At 47.5% G+C, this 21,266-nt stretch overlaps 1 protein-coding gene across 1 annotated transcript in view; it reads right to left on the reverse strand.

Moving 5' to 3' along the window:
- LOC126174894 (tetraspanin-9) overlaps positions 1-21,266 on the reverse strand; it is a 530,893-nt gene that overhangs the window by 122,142 nt on the left and 387,485 nt on the right. The window contains exon 4 of the mRNA XM_049921317.1: positions 17,994-18,066. Within this exon, the coding sequence (XP_049777274.1) occupies positions 17,994-18,056 (63 nt within the window). The 5' untranslated portion in view covers positions 18,057-18,066. The remainder of the gene's footprint in view (positions 1-17,993; positions 18,067-21,266) is intronic.

Here is a 21,266-nt window from a genome sequence, read left to right on the forward strand (position 1 = left end):
TCTGTCACTATTTAGTTCTAGGAGCTACAGTCTGGAACCGCGCGACCGCTACTGTTGCAGGTTCGAATTCTGCCTCGGGCATGGATGTGTGTGATGTCCTTAGTTACGTCTAAGTAGTTCTAAGTTCTAGGGGGCTGATGACCTTAGAAGTTAAGTCCCATAGTGCTCAGAGCCACCACTATTTAGTTGTATGAGATGTCTGACAGAGGTGCTGACGCATATGCCATCTAACGAAGTGCACGTTGAAATTAGTCGTGTAATGAATCGGAAAAGTACAGAGAGGCAAGGATTTTGTGACATCTACGTTTATCAATTCCGTAATTAAAGTGTGTGTTCTAAAGGAGTAATCATGAAAAATGTGATGTGAGAGAGTCACAGAGTGAACTAATTGAAACTCGAATTTAAGCTTTGATTACAGAAATATTTCACATGTTTTGAATTTGAGTTGTTGAAACTTTGGAAGTTCTAATCGATGGAAAGGAGCTATGGACGTTATCACAGTTACGAATTGAAAGTATGGTTCAAATGGCTCTGAGCACTATGATACTTAACATCTGAGGTCATCAGTCCCCTAGACTTAGAACTACCTAATCCTAATTAACCTAAGGACATCACACACATCCATGCCCGAGGCAGGATTCGAACCTGCGACCGTAGCAGCCGCACAGTTCCGGACTGAAGCGGCTAGAACGGCTCGACCACGGCGGCCGGCTAATTGAAAGTATCATCGGTATTATGAATTTAAATGAATTGAGTACAATCAATGCATATCTCCAACCTGTCCTAAAGAACCTGCTGTAATAATTAATTGTCGATGAAGTCCTGCAGTGCAGTGAAATGTGAATCAAATCTACTCGCGGTAGGGGTGGAGGTAGTAACAGTGGTAGTATTTGTAACAGTAAGTAGTAGTAGTAGTAGTAGTAGTAGTAGTAGTAGTAGTAGTAGTAGTAGTAAAGAAAGAAAGAAGAATTTGTAGCAATATGACGAGAAATGAGTTCTCAGCAGAATCGTCGTGGATATAAATGTGTGTGAAATACTGAGAAGAAGAGGGGACGGTATCAATATATAATAATTACTACGTTGGGTGTAAATATTAATATGAGATGAAGAGGTTGGTACATGAGAGGAAGTGATGGCGGGCCCCTCAAACCAGTCAGATGACTGATGACACAAAAACGAAGTTGAAAAATGTTCGTAGCCGCGGGCTGGCTTTTGCTGGTAAACGGAAGATGTAATAAAATGTTACTATCCCAAAACCCGTAGAACGGAATGTGCCACACTAGATTAACAAAAAAACTACTGAATATCCTAAATTTCAAAAAGCTAAAAGCTACTGGGTTAGAAGAAGTTAAGCAGGACTCACGAGAAATGAATACCACAGAAGATACCATCAGAGAACGCAAAATCTTTTGAATCATAGTTGCAAATCACAAATTCGCAGAGGAAAACAAAAAACTGAAAAACAGTGGACAGAGAAATGCATGTATCAACACAGGAAATCATGAAGATATTTTGGGGAGAGAAGAACAAAATGAAGCTGTCAGACCAAGCTAACAAGTTCAACCACGCACATGAGCTGGAAATAATGAAGACAGAAGAAGAAAATCCGGTCGCAAAACCCTGAGTCGTGAGCAAATGTAGCATCTTGCTGGCGGCGCTAAAAGTTTCGAAGGGGTAGTGTACTGTATCAATACATTAAGCCTTTCCGAAACTGGATCCAAAAATACTTCGATTTTTTATCTAGTTTGGGGGCCTCGTACAATTATTGATCACTAGAGTGGACATCAAATAGTTCTGAGCACGAGGAGACTTAACATCTGAGGTTATCAGTCCCCTAGAACCTAGAACTACTTAAACCTAACTAACCTAAGGACATCACACACATCCATGCCCGAGGCAGGATTCGAACCTGCGAACGCAGCGGTCGCACGGTTCCAGACTGAAGCTCCTAGAACCGCTCGGCCACGCCGGCCGGCAGAGTGGACATCAATAACTTGGGAAAAATTACGTACCTATCTGCACTGTGTTAGGTACTATTAGATCCAGGTATCAGATGTAATAGGTGTGCTGCTGTTTTTGACATTTGTGAGTCCCGTTATACTTAGCCTTCTCTGAGAGAACATCATTCCGTCAGCGATTCCTATTGCAGCTTAGAAAAAATACCAAACTTTCCAGACTTGGTACTGTGCAGGGGTGAGGCAATCTTTACAAAATATATGATACAGGCTTCCACAACCAGCATGTTTGAGTATATTTAAAGCCCAGATAGTAAATGAAGTTATGTACCAGCAGAGAATGCTCTGTCATTGTTGGTATCAGCATTATTAGCGATCACTCTTTTATGACTCCACGCAGTGTTTACAGGCGATATGCGAGTTCTTGTGCAACAGTTTGCCTGATTATATGGCTGACATACAACTACAAGTCGTCGAACACAATGTGCCTTCAGGTGCACCTCCATATTTCAGTGTGCATTCCCAAAGATACCTTACTGCACATCACCTTGGACGACGGATAGGAAGAGCGCTACCAATTCCTTGGCCAACACACTCATTGAATGAAATCCATTGGACTTGTACCAGTAAGATTACCTGATACATTTCCCAGTGTTTTTCTTCTCTGTTCATGGAAAATTCTAATTGTAGTACTGTCCACTATTTTCAGTCGCCCTTCAAAACTATTTATGTGACTCGAGGAGAACAGCTGCAAACTTAGCAAACTGGATAAAAAATTAGCCGCCCCATGAGATACCGCGCAGATACTGTGCAATACTGCCGCTAGCATTGATAATGGCTGCAAATAGCCGAGGCATAGAGTCCACCAGCTTCTTCAAGTAAGCTGTACACACCTGAAGCCACTCACTGACTATCAGGTCGCGTAGAGCAACCAAAATACAGAAGTATGACTGCGACGTTTTATGCGCTGTCCCAAGTAGTCCCAGACATTTCACACCATATTGTTTTGGATTAAGTCATATTATTTAGCGATCCAGAAGAGGTATGATTGGGTGCGAGAGTCTTCGTCAAACGACGATCGTACACGTGCAGAGCTGTGAACAGGACTGTTGTCATCTTGAAAGACGAGGATCTCGCAGAATACTCATAATGCAGACCTAGAAGAAGAACACTTGGACACCGAGGATGTTGAAATAAACAAACTAATTAACGTTCAGAATACGGCAAAGGAGTGGGCTCAAGTTGAGCTGTGCACCGGTTGGTATCGATAAACGCTACGCCAGAGACATTGCAACTCCATTAGTTGCTCGCCGATTTCGCCGCGTCCCGGCCAGCGGCAAGTGCAGTGGTGGGGGATGGCGCACATTGTGACACAGCCGACGAAGGGAAGGGCAGGGCAGGGAAGGGAAGGGAAGGGCAAGGCTGGGCTGGGCGGGGCAGCGAAGTGAATACCTGGTGACACGTTGTGAGCGCGTGTTGTAAGGCAGTTCAACCACTGTCGCGCAGTTGTTCCTTGTAGATTCAGTTTGCTTTCTTTCCTTGTGAAGACATGGCTGAACTCGTGAATCTTGGTTCAGAGTCGGATTCTAATGAAATAGACATGCTGATGTTATTACAAAACACTTCAAACGAAAAAATCAGAATCGAAAAGCCTATATAAGAGAAATACTCATGGCGAATTCACTTTGACATCAGAGTTTTCCGCCACGCTGTGGAACCGTGCGGTCTAGGGCGTCTTGTAACGATTCGCGCCGCTACCCCCTTCGGAGATTCGAGTCCACCCTCGGGTATGGGTGTGTGTGTTGTCCTTAGAGTAAGTTAGTTAAATTAAGTAGTACGTAAGCCTAGGGACCGATGACCTCAGCAGTTTCGTCCCATAGTTCTTACCACAAATTTCCGTTTCAGAATTTTCTGATAAGCAGTTCACGAACTGCTTCCGCTTAGACCGAAGTCAGTTCCACGAAGTTCAAGAGCTTGTGCGTAAATTCATATTTCCTGAAAGATGTAAAGCCCGAAAACCAACTGCAAATGAGGAAAAGCATGCCATCTTTCTGTAAGCTTTACCGAAATTTCTTACAAAGTAAAAACATAAGCAAGAATTATTTATGTTACTCAGGAAAATTAATTAGGCAAATTGTTACTGTTCATGAGCTGAACTTAGGATCCAGCAGCCGTACTTGAAGGCACGTCTACTGATCTGAAGAGGTGTCCAAAACGTACCGCTGACTTTCGTCGAGTACCATGGATATGAAGCACTTGTTGCGTCGGAAGCCCGAAGTGGGTCGAGTTCCTGAGTTGGAGACCTGAATTACCAGGAGCGATGCCTCAGTTTACGGAATCACTTCTAATATTTTACCGTAGATGAAATGTTAAATTGTTGGTGGCATATTTTTAGTTGTTTGGTAGATGGACACGAAGAAATGGTAGCGTAGGTCTCTGGCACATTTTAAGTCTTCAGTTTTTTTTTTTTGCGTTCAGTTGCTCTTTCTTTTACCCTTTGCTGACGTTGCACAACGGAATGTTATATAGGCTTGGAAACACCAAGTTTCTCCATTTCCTTTCGTTGTTCTTTACTACATAGGTGCTTTACTGACGAGGAAATGTCCAATTTTGCAGTCGCTATGTCTGAGACGTAGCTTCCTCACATCTATCAGTATTTCCAACACCTTCGCCTTGGTTGTCGTTCTTCTGAGACACCACCCCGCAGTGAGGCACGCGCAGTACACTGTGTTCAAATGGCTCTGAGCACTATGGGACTTAACATCTATGGTCATCAGTCCCCTAGAACTACCTAAACCTAACTAACCTAAGGACACCACACAACACCCAGTCAGTCATCACGAGGCAGAGAAAATCCCTGACCCCGCCGGGAATAGTACACTGTGTCCCGGACACCGCGCGGCGCAGGCGGAAGCGGACACTGTCATGCCCTCCCTGCCCAGCCCTGCACCACAATTTTCACCTGTCAGTCACAAAAGCTGGTGCCGCCTTGCCCTCGCCTTTGTCGTCCACATCCCAATATGCGCCTTGCCTATCGCTGAGCGCGCCTGCGCAAGACGGCCTCTTGGTCCGGTCACATGGTAGTGTTGACTCTCACCTTTGGAGCAGTAGCCTGTTCCTGGGCGGATTGCAGCCGCTGTATTCGCTCCATGTGAGACGGGGCGATGGCTAAGGTGAAGCATTATCATTCCGTGTGTGACGCATGGCCAGTCTACTGGAATCTACAGCGAAGCGAGTTCCACACCCGTAGTTGCGAGTTCCGGAGGCATGTAGGTAGATGTTGGGCACGCTGCGTGGCAACTGATGAAGATCATATGTTTTTAACGACGCCATTACACGGATTTCACCAATATACCAGTCAGTTATAATTAAGCTGCAGCTACTCACAGAGGTCCAGTGTGCTGTAATTAGCGTATGACAGCGAAACTTGATAGATATTCTAAAGCGTTAATGCGGAACTGATTTATGCTGGTTAAAAATTATTTCCAATTTTGGTCACCAGGTGTATCTCTGGAGCTGCGAATGCAAGAAAGGCGTACAGAAATGTTTCAGTATGTAATGGATTAGGAGCGTGACCTGGGCAGAAAAGGACAAGCAAGTGATAAACAGTTCACCAACTACAAACAAGTGAGTGGGATATAACGTTCAATTTTATTATTAATCGCTGCTCACACTATTTATTCAATATCAGCACCACAGACGTAGACAGGATGCTGCATCCGTAAAACGACATCATCAACAGTTGCTGGCAACAGTTCCGGCAGAATCTGAGCAACGTGTTCCTGGATACTGGCCTTCAGGTCACATAGAGACAGAACGTGTCCCAGATGAACACGTTCTTTTAGATACCTCCATAGCCAATAGTCACATCGATTCAGATCAGGTGATCTTGCAGGCCATGCATCTGGAAAACCTCTGGAGAGCGTTCTCCTGGAAGGCTGCGAGCCGGCTGCGGTGACCGAGCGGTTCTAGGCTCTTCAACCCGGAACCGGGCCACTGCTACGGCCGCAGGTTCGAATCCTGCCTCGGGCATGGATGTGTGTGATGTCCTTAGGTTAGCTAGGTTTAGGTAGTTCGAAGTTCTAGGGGACTGATGACCTCACATGTTAAGTCGCATAGTGCTCAGAGCCATTTGAACCATTTGAAGGCTGCGATTAGCAAATCTTTCATGAAGGTCTCGATAAAGTGCAGACGTCACTGTATACGCGACAGGCCCTCTGGGTGTATCTTCTTCAAAGATGAACAGACCGAGAATGAAGGTGCTTGCGAATCCACACCGCACAGTCACATAAGGCGCTTAGTGCACAACACGCGGTTTAATACTACCCCAAATTCGACATTTCTGTGTACGCATTTCCCTCTATACTGTAAAATATGCCTCGTCACTCTACAGAATATTGCCTGTTCAAATGTAACCAACGTCGATCCGTGCCAGAAACCGAAGAGCAAATTCAGAACGTTGCTGCGGATCATGAGGTTTCAGTTGCTGCACAGTCTAGATCTTGTAAAGGTACCAGTGTAAAATAGACCGAAGAACTTTCTGTACCGTTGACCATGGGATGGACAATCCTCGTCACATTGCCCGAGCACCAGCACTTCCCCGGCGCACATGCTGCGTCGTCGATCACAACAGCAACCTCGTCAATAACTTCCACTGGGAAAGGACTCCGTCTTCCAGATGCCAAGCCAAGCTGACCCGTGTTTTCGAATTTCATTATAATCTTCTTAAGACGTTTAATGACATCGGACCCCTCCTCGGGTTTTCAACCGGCGATATTCTCTCTATGCTGTCCGCCTGCTTAGCTGAGTGGTTACGTGCTTGCCTCCCATGCAGCGGGCCCGGGTTCGATTCCCGGCCGGGAGGATAACACAGCTGGATGTTGTGTTATCCTCATCACCGGCACGCAAGTCGCTCAATGTGGCGTCGACCGAAATAAAAGACTTGTACTCGCCGGCTGAACTTCCCCGGATGGGGCTTCCCGGCCAACAATGCCACACACTCATTTCATTTTTTCTCCCTATGCTGCCGTTCACATAAAACAATTTCGTTAGCAGCTCACAGTCTCCCTTCTCAATAGCCATACTGTTCACTCACGTTATGAGTTGTCAAATGACAGCGTGGATGTCATACAAAAAGTGTACAGCGCGAGATTTACACTTGGTGTCCAAAACTGAAGCTGTCCGCAGCTAGTGGTCGTGCGGTAGCGTTCTCCCTTCCCACGCCCGGGTTCCCGGGTTCGATTCCCGTTGAGATCAGGGATTTTCTCTGCCTTGTAATGACTGGGTGTTGTGTGATGTGCTTAGGTTAGTTAGGTTTAAGTAGTTCTAAGTTCTAGGGGACTGATGACCATAGATGTTAAGTCGCATAGTGCTCAGAGCCATTCCAAAAAACTGAACCTAATTTTTTCCGCGTAAATCGGTGCGCATTAACGCAGTATCTTTTACCAAGTTTCGGTGCCATACGATAACTACAGCCTACACCGAAACTGCCCCGTGAGTAGCTGCACTTTTAATTTTAACCACCCGGTTCTTGGATCCTAGTGATTCCGATGAGCTTGAACTTGTTGCACTCAGTTAAACGAGAATGATTCCCTAAAGACCCATTAAGGCTTGTGGCCTCGCTCTGGGGAAGTAAAAAGTAATGGCGCCTTTCACATACGTACCTTGTTATTTTAGATAAGCTGCTTTTAAGGTCTACTTCTGCAGAAGCTTATAGTTCTGTTTAGGGCCGCAAGCGTAGTTTCCCTTTGGCATGAATTCTTTTGTGAACTTTTAACAAGCATAGTGATTTACATGGTTAATTGCGTGCCGGGCATTGTTTAGACTGTAATCATCTTCGGCACGAATATTCATTATCGTGAATAATCAGCTAAATGTTATCTCGTGTAATCGTATATATTGTATAACTCTGCAGAACTCGTAAATTGGGCTCCTCGTTTCTCGTAACTGAATTTGTAGACGCCGGCTGTGAATGAGTGATCAAGTATTGCCCAATGCGTTTGCTACAGAGATTATTTTGATTTTTTTTCTTTCTGTGTGTTCGGTTCAAATGGTTCAAATGGCTCTGAGCACTATGGGACTTAACATCTGTGGTCATCAGTCCCCTAGAACTTAGAACTACTTAAACCTAACTAACCTAGGGACATCACACACATCCATGCCCGAGGCAGGATTCGAACCTGCGACCGTAGCAGTCGCGCGGTTCCGGACTGAGCGCCTAGAACCGCTAGACCACCGCGGCCGGCGTGTGTTCGGTTTGAAGGTTGTAAAAGTTTACTTCTTTTACATTCATATGGATGATTGTTACTTAAATTGTGCCAAATTTCCTTTGTTAGTACCTGCTCCCTGCTCCATGCACTGCTAACACTGAGGAAGTCACGTTACGAAAAAACGGATTAAAACATAACAGAACCACCTCCTCACTGAGCTACACCTCCCATACCAGGCGGGTGAAGGTGCACTCGACGCATTGCATATGTAAAAAGAGGGAAAATCACGACTCGTCGGGCCACACTACACGCCTGCAGTCGGTTACTGTTCCCGCGTTTTTTGGCCTATTGAAGATGGGCAGCAGTGAGCAATGGCCTTTTGCTATATACCCGGCTCCATGTGAACATAGCATACGGTTTCCTTCCCAACGTTTGCTAGGAAACTGGTCGATGTGGACCTGCATTCGTTGCCGGCAACAATACCTGTCGGATTTGTAATCGATTGTCAAAAATGGTTCAAATGGCTCTGAGCACTATGCGACTCAACTTCTGAGGTCATCAGTCGCCTAGAACTTAGAACTAATTAAACCTAACTAACCTAAGGACATCACACACATCGATGCCCGAGGCAGGATTCGAACCTGCGACCGTAGCGGTCACGCGGTTCCAGACTGAAGCGCCATTAACCGTACGGCCACACCGGCCGGCCCAATCGATTGTCATTGACAAGACGTGACGATCTCCGGGCTCTGTCGGCTAGGATCTGTTTACTACCACTGCTCGTAACGCCGTGTTTCATGCTGCTAGTGTTACAACATTTGAAACGTCCCCTTAGAACAACTTATGCAAGACTGTGCTTAACCTGACACACAATGTTTTTAGCGCAACGCAATCTGACTTTCAATAATCCCTACAAAACAATGGCCCTGACTAACTTTAACCTATACCTTTCACAAATCACTTACCTCACAAAAATCTTCGTTACTGGAACTACTGCAATACAGCGAGCGCCACTACTGCCAGCTAAATAAAAGATTCAAACTACTGAAGGCACTAACTACTGATAGGGATAGTTAGCAAATGAAAGATATTAATAGAGAACATACACTGTATTTACCTCAATATTCATAATATATACAGCAGATCATGACATTTTTCAAAACTCAGCCATCTCTCTCCCCACATCCACCATTGCTGGCGGCTCACCTCCAACTGCGCAACGCTACGCGCTTTTCACATCCAGCTATAGCAGTTCATGACAACAATGGCAGGCAACAATGCAAACTAGCCACAGACTGCACACAGCACAGCCAGTGATTTTCATACAGAGCGCTATGTGGCATTACCCATATAAAAATCTAAACAGCCTACTGACACATTCATTACAGACACGTTGGACAATCCGATTTGATACACGAACACATCGAACAGCTCCATTCACGGTGTCTTCATGAGCACATCCAGACACGATAGCTCCTTTCTGCCACTATCAGGTCTCGACATCGACCCCAGCCATTACGCTGATTCCATACAAAGGACTGGTACTTACACGACACTTCACTTTCAGGACTTAAATTATCGATGAGAAGAGAATATCATTTACACCACTGCAAATCAACCAGTGCGCTCTTTTAAGGAGGCAGCTGATTTTTTTGTGCCAACGGCCTTGCGGCAGTGGTTCCAGTTAGAGGACCGAAGTTAAGGGCTGTTGGGGTTGTCTAGCACTTGGATGGGTGACCGTCCTGGTCTGCCAGGTGCTGTTGGCAAGCGGGGTACATTCAGCCCTTGTGAGGCAAGTTTAGGAGCTACTTGACGGAGAAATAGCGGCTTCTGTCTCGAAAACTAACAACGGCCGGGAGAGCGCTGCGCTGACCACATCCCCTCCACATCCGTGTCCGGTGACGGGTAAGGGCTGAAAATGACACGGTGGTTGGTCGGTACCTTTGGTCCTTCAAGGGCTGTTCGGAAGTAGTTTCTTAGACAGTGTTTTATCCGATGATCATATCTCCACTAACAAGCAGACGAAACTAGACAGCATGCGAGAATACTGCACTGGTATGGATTATAATTAATTTAGTCTTTCTATTTCGACGGGGCAATCTTCCAGTTTTGGATAAATCATGTGCCTCGGGCCATTATTTTCGTTCCTGTCATATCTGATTGTTATCGCTGACAGACTATAACAGCCGCCTCAGTATTTATTAGAAGTTTTTCCTTTGGTAAAAGCTTTACCAAATGTCCATAAGCGTAAACATCTAGGAACGCTTATTCTTGCTGGCAGTTTCTCAGACTCATTACTTGATGGAAACGGAATAACCACAATTTCAGGAAGAACGCTAACATGTTCGAATTACTAATAATTGTTTAAACTAGCAGCTCTTCCCTCTCCCCTGAGTAACAGCTATTCATAAAGAAATGTTAATGCCAGTGCGCCATCACAAAAGTTCTCTATTGGAGATACTGAGACATGGAGGACGAGGTGACAGAATACTCAACTCACTCGTTTACTTAGGTGAAAAACTAATTTCTTGGCTAAACTTAATTCATTTGATATTTAACTTTCAAGGATGATGTTTTAGTCACGTTACCCATCCCACGGAAATAGTCACGTGACCACCCCATGGGAACAGGGATTTTCTTTTTTTTTCAGGGTGAAAGCTAACCTGGCCTGTGAGTTAATTCAGGCTTAAGTTACCTTCATTCCAAAGTTCATTCAAATTCGTGCAGCCGTTCCAGCGTGAAGCAGTAACAAACATCATAATCAGTCAAAGAAAGAAAATGAGCAATTTTTAGTTCGAGGTAGCGCAAATTTTGTAATGTTTGTATGTGAAACAGGGTCATCGGCCCTCAAGTGTGTGCCTGTTACCAACAGATATCAGCAGATAATCAGGTCCAGCCTCACTTAAATCCTGCCACGTTCTGCATGAAAAGCAAGACATCCCTCTTCCGTACAGCAGTTCAATGACACCGCCGCTGTCTCAGAAGCAATAAGACAGGCCAGACCCTCAGCGGCTAAAATGGTTGGTTGGTTTGGGGGGGATTAAAGGGACCAGACTGCGACGGTCATCGGTCCCTTTTTCCAAAAAAAAGTAAAACCACCCAAAGAGAATAAAAAACGAACAACAGGAAAGACGTCAGACGACACAGGACAAGAAATACTCCTACAGAGATCAGACGAAACAAATTAAAATCACACAGAGTGTGACAGTGGTTGGCCGACCATAGAGATAAAAAGGAAAAGCCAACCACCGAGAACACATTAAAAACTCAGCGTAAAATCGTAGGCCAATGGCCAGAATCAACACAAAAGAACAGAACAAACACTCAGAGTAAATAATAAAAAACCCCTGCCCGAATAAAACGGAAAACTAAGTCAGTCATACCAGGGTCATCACATAAGAGGGCAGGGAGCGTATCAGGCAGCGCAAATGTCTGCCTGACCACAGCTAAAAGGGGGCAGGCCAACAAAATGTGGGCCACTGTCAAAGCCGCCCCGCAGTGACATACAGGAGGGTCCTCCCGGCGCAGTAAATAACTGTGTGTCAGGTGGGAGTGGCCAATGCGGAGCCGACAAAGGGCGACAGAGTCCCTGCGGTTGGCTCGCAGGGATGACCGCCACACAGTCGTCGTCTCCTTGATGGCACGGAGTTTATTGGGCATGATCCGATTGCGCCATTCAGCGTCCCAAAGCGCAAAAACTTTTCGGCGGAGGACTGCCCGCAAATCAGTCTCTGGGAGGCCAACGTCCAGAGACTGTTTACTCGTGGCCTCTTTCGCCAGGCGGTCAACATGTTCATTGCCCGGGATACCGACATGACCGGGGGTCCACACAAAGACCACCGAGCGGCCGCAACGCGCAAGAGTATGCAGGGACTCATGGATAGCCATCACCAGACGAGAACGAGGAAAACACTGGTTGAGAGCTCGTAAACCGCTCAGGGAATCGCTACAGATAACGAAGGACTCACCTGAGCAGGAGCGGATATACTCTAGGGCACGAAAGATGGCGACTAGCTCAGCAGTGTAAATGCTGCAGCCAGCCGCCAAGGACCGTTGTTCAGAATGGTCCCCTAGAGTTAGCGCATACCCGACACGACCAGCAACCATCGAACCGTTGGTGTAAACAATTCCAGAGCCCTGATACGTGGCCAGGATGGAATAAAAGCGGCGGCGGAAGGCCTCTGGAGGGACCGAGTCCTTCGAGCCCTGTGCCAAGTCGAGCCGAAGGCAAGGGCGAGGAACACACCACGGGGGTGTACGCAGAGGCGCCCAGAAAGGAGGTGGAACTGGGAAAAACCCAAGCCCGCAGAGAAGCTCCTTGATGCGTACGGCGATCGGACAACCCGACCGGGGCCGACGGTCTGGCAGATGGACGACTGACTGCGGGAACAGGACACGATAATTTGGATGCCCGGGCAAGCTAAAAACATGGGCAGCATAAGCGGCCATCAAACGTTGGCGTCGGAACCGCAGTGGAGGTACACCTGCCTCCACTAGGACGCTGTCCACAGGGCTGGTGCGGAAAGCACCAGTGGCAAGGCATATCCCGCTGTGGAGAATTGGGTCCAGCACCCGCAACGCAGATGGGGATGCTGAGCCATAAGCTAGGCACCCATAATCCAGGCGAGACTGGATTAACGCCTGGTAGAGCCGCAACAGGGTAGATCGGTCGGCGCCCCAGCGGGTGTGGCTCAAACAACGCAGGGCGTTGAGATGCCGCCAACACGCTTGTTTAAGCTGCCGGATATGAGGCAGCCAAGTCAACCGGGCATCAAAAAGGACACCCAAAAACCTGTGGGTCTCCACCACAGCAAGAAGTTCGTCGGCAAGATAAAGCCGCGGCTCAGGATGGACCGTTCGGCGCCGGCAGAAATGCATAACGCGGGTCTTGGCAGCCGAAAACTGAAAACCACGCGCTACAGCCCAAGACTGCGCCTTGCGGATTGCGCCCTGTAGCTGACGTTCAGCTGCTGCAATGCTAATAGAACTATAGTAAAGACAGAAGTCGTCAGCATACAGGGAAGCGGAGACAGAATTTCCTACTGCCGCAGCGAGACCGTTTATTGCAATTAAAAACAGGCAGACACTGAGGACAGAGCCCTGGGGTACCCCGTTCTCCTGGACGAGGGAGGAACTATACGAGGCCGCGACTTGCACGCGGAAGGTACGATACGACAGAAAATTTCTGATAAAGATCGGCAGAGGGCCCCGAAGACCCCATCCATGAAGTGTAGAAAGGATGTGATGACGCCATGTCGTATCGTACGCCTTCCGCATGTCGAAAAAGACAGCGACCAGGTGCTGACGGCGGGCAAAGGCTGTACGGATGGCCGACTCAAGGCTCACCAGATTGTCGGTGGCGGAGCGGCCTTTACGGAACCCACCCTGAGACGGAGCCAGAAGGCCCCGAGACTCCAGCACCCAATTTAAGCGCCGGCTCACCATCCGTTCAAGCAACTTGCAAAGAACGTTGGTGAGACTAATGGGACGGTAGCTGTCCACCTCCAGAGGGTTCGTTCCAGGTTTCAAAATGGGGATGACAATACTTTCCCGCCATTGCGACGGAAACTCACCCTCGACCCAGAGACGGTTGTAAAGGTCGAGGAGGCGTCGCTTGCAGTCCACTGAAAGGTGTTTCAGCATCTGACAGTGGATGCGATCTGGCCCGGGAGCGGTATCAGGGCAAGCGGCAAGGGCACTCTGAAATTCCCACTCACTGAATGGAGCGTTGTAGGGTTCAGAAGCGTTGGTGCGAAAAGAAAGGCTCCGACGTTCCATCCGCTCTTTAATGGAGCGGAAGGCCTGGGGGTAATTCGCAGAAGCGGAACTTATAGCAAAATGCTCTGCTAAGCTGTTTGCAATGACGTCGGAGTCAGTACAAACTGCTCCATTCAGTGAGAGCGCAGGGACGCTGGCAGGGGTCCGATAGCCGAAGACCCGTCGAATCTTGGCCCAGACCTGCGATAGAGTGACATGGAGTCGAATGGTGGACACATACCGCTCCCAGCACTCCTCCTTGCCTTGGCGGATAAGGAGGCGGGCCCGCGCACGCAGCCGTTTGAAGGCGATAAGGTGGTCCATGGAGGGATGTCGCTTGTGACGCTGGAGCGCCCGCCGGCGATCTTTAATCGCTTCAGCGATCTCAGGCGACCACCAAGGCACAGCCCTCCGCCGAGGGGACCCAGAAGAACGGGGAATGGCAGACTCGGCGGCAGTGACGATGCCGGCGGTGACCGATGTAACCACCGCATCAATGGCATCAGTTGAGAGAGGCTCAATAGCGGCAGTGGAGGAGAACAAGTCCCAGTCAGCCTTATTCATAGCCCATCTGCTAGGGCGCCCAGAAGAGTGACGCTGTGGTAGTGACAGAAAAATCGGAAAGTGGTCACTACCACACAGGTCGTCATGCACACTCCAGTGGACAGATGGTAAGAGGCTAGGGCTACAGATTGAAAGGTCAATGGCGGAGTAGGTGCCATGCGCCACACTGAAGTGTGTGGAGGCACCATCATTCAAAATCGAGAGATCGAGCTGCGACAATAAATGCTCAACGGTGGCGCCTCGACCTGTTGCCACTGACCCACCCCACAGAGGGTTATGGGCGTTAAAGTCGCCCAGTAATAAGAAAGGTGGCGGCAATTGGGCTATCAGCGCAGCCAGGACATGCTGCGCGACATCACCCTCCGGTGGAAGGTAAAGACTGCAGACGGTAAGAGCCTGCGGCGTCCACACCCTAACAGCAACAGCCTCTAAAGCTGTTTGTAGAGGGACAGACTCGCTGTGAAGAGAGTTAAGGACATAGATGCAGACGCCACCAGACACCCTTTCATAAGCTGCTCGGTTCTTATAATAACCCCGATAGCCACGGAGGGCGGGGGTGCGCATTGCTGGAAACCAAGTTTCCTGCAGAGCAATGCAGAGAAAAGGGTGAAGGCTTATAAGTTGGCGGAGCTCAGCTAGATGGTGGAAGAAACCGCTGCAGTTCCACTGGAGGATGGTTTTGTCCATGGCTGAGAAAGGCGTGCCGGGACTGGGACGGCAGATTACGCCGCTGGGTCACCTGCTGCCTCCGATTGAGCACCCATGCTAGTGCTAGTGCTATTCACGGCGTCTGAGGGACCGGCGAGATCGAGGTCCTCAGCGGACGCCAGAATCTCCACCTCGTCCTCAGACGCAAAGCGAGAAGGTAGCGATGGGGTGGCTACCACCGCGCGTTCCTTGGGCTTAGAGCTGCTCTTCTTTGATTTCTCACGCTGCTCCTTGGGTTTAACTGGCTGGGAGGGCTTCACTGATTCAGTCTCCGGGACTGAGGAGGATCGGGAAGCCCTTCGACCTGCAGATTGTGGGCACTTACGCCACTGGCTATCGTCAGCCTTCCCGCCGGTGGAAACCTGGGAAGGGAGGGACCCAAGGGACCCCTTGCGAGCGTGAGAAGCCGAAGAAGTTGGACACTTCTCCGGCTTAGAAGCGGGGACCGACGTCCCCAATGGGGGGGATGGTGTTGCTCCTGAGGTAGGTGGCACAGGAGCAACCCGGTGGGTAGAGCCCCCCACTGGCAAGGGGGCAGGAGGAGTTGTACCACTCGTCGATCCGGCCGGAAGGCGCGAAACTGATGGGGCTAGCACAGGTGTTGTAGCAGCGGCGTAGGAAGTTGTCATTCGCACTGGATGTAATCGGTCGTATTTCCGTTTGGCCTCAGTATAAGTCAGTCGGTCCAGGGTCTTATATTCCATGATTTTGCGCTCTTTCTGGAATATTCTGCAGTCTGGCGAGCAAGGTGAATGGTGCTCCCCGCAGTTGACGCAGATGGGAGGCGGGGCACATGGAGTATCGGGATGAGATGGGCGTCCGCAATCTCGACATGTGAGGCTGGAAGTGCAGCGGGAAGACATATGGCCGAACTTCCAGCACTTGAAGCACCGCATCGGGGGAGGGATATAGGGCTTGACGTCACATCGGTAGACCATCACCTTGACCTTTTCCGGTAACGTATCACCCTCGAAGGCCAAGATGAAGGCACCGGTAGCAACCTGATTGTCCCTCGGACCCCGATGAACGCGCCGGACGAAATGAACACCTCTACGTTCTAGGTTGGCGCGCAGCTCGTCATCAGACTGCAAAAGGAGGTCCCTATGGAAAATAACACCCTGGACCATATTTAAACTCTTATGTGGAGTAATAGTAACGTTAACATCCCCCAACTTGTCACAAGCAAGTAACCTGCGTGACTGGGCGGAGGATGCCGTTTGTATCAGTACTGAGCCAGAGCGCATTTTAGACAAGCCCTCCACCTCCCCAAACTTGTCCTCTAAATGCTCGACGAAGAACTGAGGCTTTGTGGAGAGAAAAGACTCCCCATCAGCTCTCGTGCAAACTAAGAATCGGGGCGAATAACTGTTACCTCCATCCTGGGACTTACGCTCTTCCCACGGCGTGGCCAGGGAGGGGAACGTTTTCGGATCGTACTTCTGAGCATTAAATTGAGCCCGAGAACGCTTAGAGACTGCTGGCGGCTGGCCGCCAGCGAGAGATGATGTACCACGCTTCATTGCGGGTCATCCGCCCTGATGCCACCTACTCCGACCAAGGGCCCTCCCCACGGGCGCCACCCAGCCACAGCAAAGGCCACCTGGCAGGATGGCCATTGCCGGGAGTCCTGATACCCCAGGAGGATAGGCATCTACTCCTTGGCATACGTGGGGAGTTAACGGCGCAGGCATCAGTAGAGCGATCCCTGTGTTGTCAGGGGGCTACAACCAAGAGGGTACATGGCGGCCCCACCACAACGCACTGGCTACCGTGCTGGATCTTAGGTGCAAAACTGTCCAAGGTCGTCGTCGCAGTTAAAAGAAACACTGCAGAGGGCAGCGTGGTAATCGCACCCAGGGACGAATCCCCGCCCTAAAGATCGAAAACGAGCGGGACACCATTGCAACGACGTGAAAGCCGGCTAAAGGTCTAATTGCACGACGGATACAGTGCACCATGTAAGGCGCCCTTCCCCAATTGGCTCGCTCTTCGGAATAATTTAGAAAGATGGAGGTCAAACCCGAGAGGGGACCATCACATAAGGCCAAAACATGTGAGACTCCTTTTAGTCGCCTCTTACGACAGGCAGGAATACCGCGGGCCTATTCTAACCCCTGAACCCGCAGGGGGGGCGGCTAAAATGCAACGGGCTTGTATGGAAGTACGGATCAAACACTTCGAGGATTGTATAAGCATTGCATTCATTACTTCGAATGGTATTATGTAGGGCATGTTAAACGATAAAGGCATTTTCATAAATACAACTCAAAAATCAAAGAGTAAATAACTTTTTGTAAGGGTAATTACTGTTTCACATTTCGCACTATATTCTTCAAATCAATAACTGTATTGGACTGTAACATATACTAGCTTATATGTTAATTTAGGATACAAGCTATTCCATTCCAAATTTCCTCCGAATTCGTCCATCCGTTTCAGCGTCAAGGAATACAAATACACTCACACACAAATTTTCGCGTTTATAATATAGGATAATTTAAGACACAATCCAGGATAGCAGTACAGGAATTTATCAGACTGGTAATGAGCACTACTGCGTGACCTCATTCAGATACAGGTTTAATGAGCTACCCTGCTCTTCAGACCGGCACTGCAAACAATATATGGTTAAAAATTTATGTATTTAGAATATAGTGTCTCTTAGGCTTTCATATTGACTGACATGTGGCAGCCCGACTGTATTTTCATGCTTTCTGTTTCGCCCTGGTTGCAATTAAATACTTCACGGCCTCCACATATGGTAGCGATAGAACTTTGATGTAAACAACATGTGACTTACCCACATGATGACATTCAGTGTGCAGAACACGTGCCGCACGCATGTGTATCCACTGCGACCCATTTTTGCGTTCCTGCAACAAATGAAAAAGAATTTTAAACATCACAGCAAAAATATTTTTAAGGGTTTCCTACAGGCACCATCTTTCTGAAGAACAGCAACCTATTCACTTTACTCAACTTGTGTTAACACATTTCCTAGATTTTCATTTTCCATTTCAATGCGTTTTTAAGCTGACTCACTTTTTCCGATTGTCATAATTTGGACTTTGTAGATATTTCAATATTTCTTTGACGACATAATACAGGTAACAAATCTGAAATATTCAGATGTTTAGCATCCTGTCTAGGTGCATAGTGCACTTCCTTTTTTTTTATTACCGCAAAATTGTGTTAGTCACAAACAGCAATATTACACCATAAAAATTAACCTTTAAGTATTGAAGTATGATAACGGACAAAATTCAGTATCCGGAATGAATTTTCACTCTGTACCGGAGTGTATGTTGATTCGTAACGTCGTGGGAGATTAAAACTGTGTGCCGGACAAGGACCTTTGCCTTACGCGGGGAGGGGCCCTACCGACTGAACCATCCAAGCAGGATTCACAACCCACGCTCATGGTTTTACTTCCACCAGTAGCTTATCACCAGCCTTCCAAACTTCGAAGTATCTTGGAAAAATGTGTCTGAAAAATAATAGTCACAATTCTTCCGTTAGTGCTAGTCTTGCAAGGTTGTCGGGAGTACGTCGGGAAAGTTGAGAAAGTTTTAGAGAGGTACTATCAGAAATAAAGCTGTGAGAGTGGGGCGTAAATCGTGACTAGACATGTTTCGGTCGCTAACAACATTGCCCACGAAACCAAGGTTCCGGATTAGAGTCCCAGTCCGACACTTTTAATATGCACAGAATTTCCATGGACAGGCTGATTTGGATCACTCTTACGAAATCTTACAACTGATCAACTCTATCAGTAACCGTATTTATCTGGAAATCCACATAGTAAGGAAGTAAGCAGTGTAACAGTTTAACGATCTGCCCAGTATTCTGGCTGAATCTGGATGAGCGGGCAGGAATCTCAGCGCTTTTCCTCCTGAACAGTGTCTTAACAACTGACTAACGAGGAGTCGCAGACGTGTCAGTGAGGATAGGAGATTAAACTATAGCGCCTCACCAGCAGAAAGAGACGTACTCGGCTGGTGATGTTACTGCAAAGGAGGCACCTGAGCTTTAGACTCAAAATGAGGTGGAAAACTGAAAATTTAAGTTAAGGAACTAACACTCGGATATTAATGTTTTGTTTCTTACTGACAAACTGCATTTACGAAAAAGGTTTAAATGAAACTCTTAGCAGAAGTACAATATCAGCTTGCTATTTCCGGACAGAAGCCTTTCCTTTAGTTCAGCGATTGATATGCTAATTACTTTTTTTTAATTTACATTTTTTTCCATCGCTCAGAGAAACATACTTTTGCCATTATGTCTCTGCTTACTTCAATTTCGGCAGTAATAGTGTAGGTGGAAGCAGGTGACTGGCAAACAAACAGAAGGATGCTCTTGTTTCTGCTGTTAGAGAGTTCAGACGTAGAGTAGACGCCGGTTTACCTGGATGATGCACATACTTAATTTTGCTACCAGAGCAATATGATCTATTAAAAGTTTTACGGCTAGCAGCAATAAATTTAGGGAACTATTGAAAATAGTTTCTCTCTAATGCTACAGAGTTACCAAGTGAGCTGCTTGTATATCTTAATGTCGGACTCTTATGGGCCATGAATAGCACGACATCGTGCAACGTAACGAGTCTCTGACGTCAAAGCATGGAAAACACACATTGTGTAATCTTTCCGAATGTGCAGAGCAATATCAAGAGTGGCAGATATTCTAAAGCACAGTTGAATGTGTATCAGTAACACCAACGTCGCATAAAGGATGGCCCTCATTACAGAGGCATCATGGCTGTTTGGACGTAGGAAGAACTTGGTGTATTGACAGGTGCATTTGAAGAAGAACCTTTCATCCACAACGACAAATGATATCATAACAACTGTCACATAGAGGCGCTAACACATGTCTTTGACAAAGTGAAATGAAATGAAATATGCGTGTGCCTAGGGCCTCCCATCGGGTAGACTTCGCCTGGTGCAAATCTTTTTGGTTAACGTCACTTTGGCGTCTTGCGAGTCGACTGGTGTGAAATGAAGTCGCCGAGCGGTAAAGTTACCCAGCTCCACCAGGAATCGAAACCGGGCTCTTCGTCTGGCATTCTGTCGCATTGAGCACTCAGCTATGGGGGTGGACGGCAAAGTGAAAAGCTACGAGGGCGTACTGAAAAGTAATGCCTCCGAATTTTCTGTCTCAGAACTGTAAAAGCTTTTTGAACGAAACAAATATTATTAAGAAACGTTATTAACATTCTAAACATTTCTTCTTCATATCTACAAAGTCCTCTGCGTTAGAAGGCTCCGAATTGTAGCGTGTAACATGGCGGTTGTGTAACCCAACTATTTCGGTGCGTAAAAAACAGCGTGCTGTATAATAGTGTTTCGAATTCGAAGAGTTCGTCCACGTATGGAGCAGACTATTCTTCAGCCTGAAAACGGCAGACCACACTCGAGTGATGCGGGATCTGCAACAATCAGACGCCTTTGGTTCACTGTCATCGATCATTCTCCATACAGTCCCGACTTGACCCCATCCATTTTCATCTCTTTCCAAAACTTAAAGAACGCTTTCGAGGACTTCACTTTGATACTGATGAACTACTGCAAGCAGAGGTGAGGTCGCGGCTCTGTCAACAAAATCACGCTTTCTATAGTGACAGTATCAACAAACTGGCTGTATCAACAAACTGGTCTCTCGTTGGGAGGAATGTGTTTGTCGTAAGGGTGACTATGATGAGAAATAAATAGGTAGACACGAAGAATAAAGATGTAGAAAGCCAATAAAGTTTGTTTTATTTAAAATCTTTAAAATTTTTCACATAAAATATTCGAAGACATTACGTTCCACCATACTATCGTAGTTTACGCTTTTCCCTTTCGAGAACCCGCAGGTAGTTCGCGAACTCTGGCTGTACACGACAACTGCTGCTAGAGGGTGCTGTACCGTACTAACAAACTAAATCGTTTGGATCGCTTCTGGGCGATCAGCAGCGCGGTGGAGAGCACGTAGTGCGTTGCGCGTTGAATGCCAGCTTGCTAGTCAAGGAGATGAGTTACACCCGGATCGAACCCATGTTGCGCACTAACGACCGTTAGCCTGCTATAACGGA

The sequence above is a fragment of the Schistocerca cancellata genome, chromosome 3 (assembly GCF_023864275.1).
Source record: "Schistocerca cancellata isolate TAMUIC-IGC-003103 chromosome 3, iqSchCanc2.1, whole genome shotgun sequence".
NCBI classification, from domain to species: Eukaryota; Metazoa; Arthropoda; class Insecta; order Orthoptera; family Acrididae; genus Schistocerca; species Schistocerca cancellata.